At 39.8% G+C, this 7757-nt stretch overlaps 1 protein-coding gene across 1 annotated transcript in view; it reads right to left on the reverse strand.

The window, feature by feature from the left end:
* Positions 1-1128: 1128 nt before the first annotated feature.
* The window catches only part of MOB3C (MOB kinase activator 3C), a 26481-nt gene continuing 19852 nt past the window's right edge, over positions 1129-7757 (reverse strand). The window contains exons 3-4 of the mRNA XM_015405438.1: positions 4252-4382; positions 1129-1138 (exon numbers count right to left, since the gene is read on the reverse strand). Of these exons, the coding sequence (XP_015260924.1) occupies positions 1129-1138; positions 4252-4382 (141 nt within the window). The remainder of the gene's footprint in view (positions 1139-4251; positions 4383-7757) is intronic.

A 7757-nucleotide genomic window follows, 5' to 3' on the forward strand; every position in this document is an offset into this window, starting at 1 on the left:
ATGATTACTGAGAATTATGGGGAAGGACCATGGCTCAGGGATAGGCCACACACTCTGAGGGCAGAAGATCCCTGGCATTCCAGTTGCAGGCTTTTAGCTAGGTAGGATGGAAATGGCTCTTTCCTTGAAAGCCTGGAGAGCTACCACCAGCGAGGCGAGATAGTACTGGGCTAGATGGACCACTGATCCAACTTGGCATAAAGTAGCTCACGTGTTCTATTTACAATATAATTTTCGTAGCTTGTTACTTAATTTTATCAAAGCACACAATTTGATTGCTTCATGTTCTATATTTGCATTCTGTTGAGAAATCTGTGATTTTTTGCTGTGATGATTGCCTTCCTAGGCTTAGTATCTGCAGAACTTACATGTATTGGCTTATATAGCTGTAACCTACAGCTGTCTGCCCCGCTGGTAGACCATTTAATTTTTTATTTTGGCACATTGAATTGATGTGGTTTTTTGGTGTACAGCCATTGCAGATCGTCTTGCCTTGCAGGGTGATTGACAAACCAGACTTAATTCTTAGTTTCTTCCCAGTTCTATGATTTCTGTAATCTTGTATGACTCCTGTTCGATTGGAATGAATTCAGGTATTTCCAACAATCTAGTCCCTTTCTAGTACCTCTGTCCCTCCAGTGGAAAGTATTTCTGACCACATAGAAATATTCAGCAGTCGTCTTTGCTAAAGGAGTGCAGAGGCACTCAACCATTTTTCCATACAATGCATAGTTTCTTGTGCTTCTTTGACAGATTGGACTTCAAAGAAGTTGGAAGTACTCTTGTTTGAGATTCTCTCATCTAAAGAGTTTTAAGAAGAAGAAAAATCCCAGATTACTTTCATTATACTTTTGTCAAGTGTAAAGCTGAAGATGAACCTTAGAAAGATGAATCCAAAGGCAGAAAAAAACTAGAACCATCAGGTCACAGGGAGAGAGTCCAGGAGAATACGGCTACTGGAGACCACGTGAAGAGTATCCCCAGTAATAATTCAGGGATTGACCCCAGCCCAGGAAGCTTCTCAAATCCCTAGCAGTAGTTCACTGGACCAAATTGTACTCCATCATCAGGACCATGCAAACAATGACTCTTCAAAGCTGATCAAATTCTAATGGCAAATTCTCTCTGTCATTTCTTTCTGCAAGAAAAAAGGGGAATTTGATATGAAGTCAACATAACCTGTATGCATCTGATGAAACTTTGTGTGTAAAGTATCTTGGATATTTGGTAGCCTCACAATCTTCTACCATGATACCTCGTCAATGAGGCAAAATTGGTAGGGTATCTAAGAACTTTGTTACCATCTTATAATCCTAGAGAGCTAATCACACTACTTTAATAATTTCAGTTACTGAATTTGAAAGTGGAAAACAGCTTACTAGAGCCTAATAGTTGCTACAGCCCCTATTTGTATTATTAAATGTATACACCATGGTTGCGGTCACATGTGCCAGAAAAAACAGGTGGGAAGCGAAACTAACTCCCCTGGAGGAATTTGACCCACAGTTGCACGATCTGCAGGGTTTGATCTTATCCCCCATGTTATTTACTATCTACATAAAGTCACTGGGAGGAATCATCAAGAGGTTTGGGCTGCAGTGTCACCAATACACAGAAGATACCCTGATCTATCTTTCTTTTCCACCTAAGACTCATATGACCTGCTAAGATGTTAAATATGTCTGCTTTGCCGATGTTTCCTCCTTTGAGTTACAGACACATGCAGAAGGAAGTCATGAAGCAAGACTGGGGATGTAGGCTTAATAAAGAAATTCTAGCCAGGCATATTCATTCTAAGCTTCCAATACAAACTGTCCACACGGTTTTGGAGATGAGAATCTGTTGTTTTGTTACTGAGATGAGATTTATATCAGGTCTTTCCTGGTTCACAGTCTTCCATTCTGATTACATTAACACCATTTATATCTGATGGATGTTTGCAAGATTTCATTCTATTTATCAGTCAGTTTATACCAGCTTAATGACATGACCCCAAATCATCAATAAATGTATCACTTTAAAAACTTCAGTTTATTGATTTCACAATTAACTCCTATTCATTAAAAAAACATCAATCAAACATTTCTATGGAATTTTTACTGAACTTCTAAACCAATTCAGCTTAGAAGAGCCTAAAGGCTTTAGTTTTGAAATAAATAAATTGTTGAATGGAGGCACTGGCAACAAAAACAGAGCTTCAGTGCCTCTTGTGGAGTTGCCTTGGTGATAAACACAAGGATCAAAAGGAGCTGAAATGCATAAAAGGTTGTGTTGTGACTGAAATCCAATTTCTACTTCTTCAATGTTTTCATTTCACACAAATACAAAAAAGGGCTAGCTGTTGCCTATCACTTTCACCTTGGCAATGAGGGCCATAATCCAAAAGAAAGCAAATATTACTGGGGAATAATTTCTATATATAAACAAGGACTCCTGATATTCAGTTTATACCACTATACTTTATGGTATAATCATGCAGCACTGGTTGGAACATCCATCAAATGTGAACTATCATTATGGGAGTGCGTTCATGATACTCAAACAGTTCCCATCAATGGAGAAAGAAACTTGAAGAAATAAGCTTATTGAGATAATCATTTGTTATTTATTAAATTTATTTATTAAAACATATAAACCCCACCTTTCCTCTTGATTCAAGGTGGTGAACAAGTCAGGGAAATCTACTCTAAAGAAGTCAAAAGCAATGGAAAGGCCAAAATGAATGTATTTTGGTCACGTGATTAAACAGCTCCATCCATCTGTATGAAAGCCAGTGCCCAACATTTTATAACACTCTAGCATGATCAAGAAACAGAAGCCAGGGATATGTAAGTGAATGGGTGCCATTAATTCCTATGGGAAAGGTAAAGTACTGCAGTTGGGGACACATGATGAGAACAAAAACTTGACCCTATCCCTGACATAGGTTGGCCTGGCCTGCACTGACAGGAATACAGTCTTGCCACAACAGCCCTTCCAGATGTTCAAGATGGAGGACCTTGCAGTATACAAGCACAGAAATGGTGTTATATCCATTCCCATTCCCATGGCCGTTGTGCAATTGTGAAAATTTAGGCACAATGTGTAAAATTGGAACCGACCTGTGACCAACATGCCCATGAGCTCTTTAATGAGGTTGAGGACTCATTTCTTTCCCTCTCATTTAAACCATTTTCTCCAAGACTAGCATGGAAGCATACAACATCAATGCTCTGAGTTGAACTAAGAAAGAACAGCAGATGAAGGGACTAAGGAGCCAATGTTAGGCTGACTCAAATACCTCTGTGTGCAGTTAATGGGCAGTTTATTCCTGCTCCTGGCAATTTGTTCTGATGTGAAACTAATTACCTAAAATGTCGGACAGTAGTATTAGCTGTCATTTTGTCAATGTCAGTGAAGTAGAGGTAGGTGAAATGGGACCTTGTAGTCATTGAGAATGATCTACCTATTGGCACAGAGGCACAAACCCCCAAAAGTAAAGTGATTGTGTCAGTTGGCTCTGAATCATAACATTAGAATTGGTTTGAGAAAATGTTCATTTTGAGGCCACTAGGCAAAGGGTTAAGTGTTGGCAGCAGAAACCCATTATGGGAAGCAGAATGAGACTGTGCCTGTGATCATCAATATACTTAATCTGAATTAACCCCATTCTAGCCAGTTCCTTTACTGTTCTTTTTTTCCCCCTCTTGATCATTTTCATTACATTTCTTAAGTAACATTCTATATAACATTTGTTCTTTTGGGCTCTTTACTTTTTTTTTTTTAAGTGAAATGAGAATTGAAGCCATGATCTCTTATCTAGCATTTGCCAAGCCAGTCTAAAGGTTTGTGACCCTCCCCCTGAAGTTCTGAAAAAAACCTACAGAATCCTATGTGCCTTGGGAGAGGAGTGGGAGTTTTATCTTTACAGTCCTTCCCTCATCTGTCTATCCACCCACACATTAGGAAGCTAAAAACAAACTGCAGCAAAATATTTTCTCAAGCATTCATCTCCCACTGTTTTTTTCCAGAGAGACTGAATGCATGTGTGAGAGAAAGAATGTGAACAATCTATAACATAAGCAACAGAATGACACAAGAAAACTAAGTGATGCTCAAGAACTGCTTGGTAAACAAGTTGCTTCATGGATGCAGAGTCCCATGTCTTGATTTGTATTTATTCACTTTGCTATTTGTACAGTATTTGAAAGTTTGGTTTGCGATTCTGAAAGATGTTTTCTATCTGCAGTGTGGGGTTAAAAACACGCTCACATCAAGTGATGCCAAAGAGAATGGCAGCCATTCACATCAACATCCTCAAATGTCTTCAAGTCCAATTGATATCCAAGGGCTGTATGGTCCAGTTCTCCATAATTGCACCACTTCAGGATGTATGCAGAGGCCTGTTTGTCAAGGAAAGTGTTCTCTTAAGTTGCTATACTGGAAGCCCAGGTTACTACAATACCCAAAGTCTGCAGGTAGCCACTTTGGTCCAGAAAAAATATATCCAAAACATAATAATACCTTCATATTCAGACCAACCAAACATCACAGAACAGTGTGCAACCTTTTGAGCTCTATAGAACTATTCAGCAGACACAAAAAAATATGCTCAGGGAGAAAGAGGTTTAGGGCATAATGGAAAAGCCCCAGTCTGTAAAATCTAGAATCCTAAGGCAGAATAGATGATATATCACAGACTTGAGTTAACTGTTGTTGAGTACAAATAGGTTTCAGGAAGTACTCAAGGCTATTGGGACAAAGAAGCAGCAAAAAATGATCATGTTACCATTAATGAATATGAAAACCTGTAGTAATTATACATCTCCCCAGCAATAATCAGAACACACAGCCCCTTGTAAAGCAGAGGTCAGAAAAAATGGTAATCTTTACTGTCAAAAAAGCTGAAACATAATTTTAGGTAAGGCATGAGGTAGTCAATAGAAGCCAAAATGGGCAATAGTACCTAGCGGTTGGAAAAGTAATCCACATAAGCAAAGTCCCATCTGAAGATTATCTTCCCCCAGTTGCCAAATTTCTAACTTTTGTTTCCCAAAACGTCAAGGACACATTCTGTTAATGTGGCCCTGTTACTCTGAGGAGTCCTGACATAAGTAGTCAATAAAGCACTTGGAAGCAGACCTGTCGCCTTGACCAAAATGGATTTCAAATTCTGACTGTACTTTTCCCATCATAAACAGAAACTTCCCCCCCTCCCCGAGACTACAGTAATAGAGCAAAAGGCTGTTGTTGACATTCCTTAAGGAATCTAATCACCAGTAGTCATAAACAACTGAAAAGTATCACTTAATAATGAGAGAAGACTTTTGCTCAGTGATGCATGTTTTCCAAGTGGATTTTTTCAACAGAAGAAGTCTATCTCTTTTCAGATGACCCCAGCTATATTTGGCTCCACAGGATACTGATATGACAGGAAAGCACAGATTGTGGGACTTTTGTTCTCATTTTGAGTGATTCTTTCAGTGTGCTCAGGAGATTTAGCTGAAGGAGGCTCAAAGACGGCAAAAGGGAATGAGATGCCATAGTAACAAGATATGCTTTGTTGACACTGTTCCAACTGAATCAAAGCATGCAAGATGATAAGCAGCTGCTGAGATGCTGAGCCCACAGAGGGAGGCCTGCAGGATCATGAATGAATATTTGTTTTCAATCATTTGTTCTGCATCCTGGGTTCATCTGTGGTCAGTATATGAGCTCCCTTGCTTTTCCCCTTGTCCTCTAGGTGATTTGGTGTGATCTATATAGAGAACTAAGTATTTCCATTCTTGTGGAAACTGGTATGATGATCTTGTCATCTGTCATTATCAGACCATTCTGTAAAGAAATATCATTCATGGGCAAGTATGACTGCAGACTGGGGTCTCCTTGTGGTCAGCCTGCTTGTGCATATTTAAGTAGGGCCTGTAGGCAAGAATCTTGACTTGTACTGTTTCAATTATGTCACAAGATCCATGTCAGTTGTTCCTACAAGGTTCGCCCTGTAACTGCCTTTCCTTTTGTACTGTTGTTGAAAGGGGTGTGCCACAGCATCTGATTGTTTTAATGCACAACCTATACTCCAGACAAGAGCCCACTGTTTACTAGCAAAAACAGTGAAGACTTGAGTTGAAATTACTACTACTGAAAATTAAAGCAAAAAATGCCAAAGAAGGATTACAGCTCAACATCCAGAAGAACAAAGTAATGACTCCTGGGGAATTACACAACTTTAAGGATTACGATGAAGAAACTGAAATTGTTCAAGATTTTCTGTTCCTTGGCTCCATCATCAACCCAAAAGGAGACTGCCACCAAGAAACCAGAAGGAGAGTGAGACTGGGAAGAGCAACCATGAAGGAGCTGGAAAAGATCCTTAAGTATAAGGATGTGTCACTGGTAACCAAGATCGAGTTAATTCATGTTATAGTATCCTTCATTACTATGTATGGCTTTGAAAGTTGGACAACGAAGAAAGCTGACAGGAAGAAAGCAGATTCCTTTGAAATGTGGTGTTGGAGAAGTGTTTTATGGATACTGTGGACTGCCAAAAAAGACAAATAAGTGGGTTCTAGATTAAATCAAGAATGAACTCTCCCTAGAAATCAAAATAACTAAACTGAGGCTATCATACTTTGGTCACATTATGAGAAGACAAGACTCACTGGAAAAGCCAATAATGGTAGGAAGAATTGAAGGCAGCAAGAAAAGAGGAAGACCGAACATGAAATGGATTGACTCAGTAAAAGAGACCTGAGAACAGCTGTTACCAATAAGATGCTTTGGAGGACATTAATTCATAGGGTCACCATAAGTTGGAAGCAACTACACACACACACACACACTTGCGCGCGCACGCACGCACGCACTGTTGTTGTCTGGTATTGAGGTATTTGCTAGTGCTGCTCTTGACAATGCAGGATCACACTGGAGATTCAAGTCAATGCCAGGATCACACTGGAGATTCAAGTCATATTTCTGCAGCTAGTGTCACATGCACTGTAGGTGTGCAGGTGCCTGTCCTAGAGGTTTGGAAAATATTGCATCTGTTGTACCATTACCTATAGATGTACTGATGAAATGTTTTAGTAGCAAATACTATGGCTAAAAATTCTTTCTCTTTTTGTGCATAATCCTGCTCTGTTGCAGTCAAAGCTCATGAGACATATGACAGAGGGCTCACATCCTGTAATAGGCAGGCACCTAAACCATCTTTGTAAATATCTGCTTGGATGGTTAATGGCTTTTCGGGGTCATAAAACCTGAGTACAAATGCCATGCACAGTGCTGCTTTTAGAGCTTACAGTGCCTTGTCTTGTCCCCAAGGCCATTGCTATTGTTGGAGCTGTAGCCTGAATGGGGTTGTCAGGGATGCTTCAATTGGTATATATTATACAAGAAATCTGACTATCCCCAGACATTTCTGTAGGGCTTTTTTGTCTTGTGCCCTTTCTCATACGTTGAGCCAAAAAACAAAAACCTGCAACAGTCCTATACTTGCTGTAGAAGCCACAAAATCCTCAGCATGACCTGCCAAAGAGAACTCAGTGTGGATCTTGAAATTCCTGGAACAAGCAGTCTTGACATTTCCATGGCCAGACTCAACACCACTTCTACCAGCTCAGCAATGGAACTTACTAAAAAGACTTCCAAAAGACCTCCAAGGCTACAAACTGTGAGTTAAGCAAAGCTCAGGTGAAAAATAAGTGAATGGAGCCTTGGTAGTAATTGGAAGTGCCTAAGTTTGAAGCACGGGGGAGGAGATTTCAAGGGCCCCCCCC

This window comes from Gekko japonicus, unplaced genomic scaffold (assembly GCF_001447785.1).
Source record: "Gekko japonicus isolate JY-2015 unplaced genomic scaffold, Gekko_japonicus_V1.1 scaffold1610, whole genome shotgun sequence".
Taxonomy (NCBI): Eukaryota; Metazoa; Chordata; class Lepidosauria; order Squamata; family Gekkonidae; genus Gekko; species Gekko japonicus.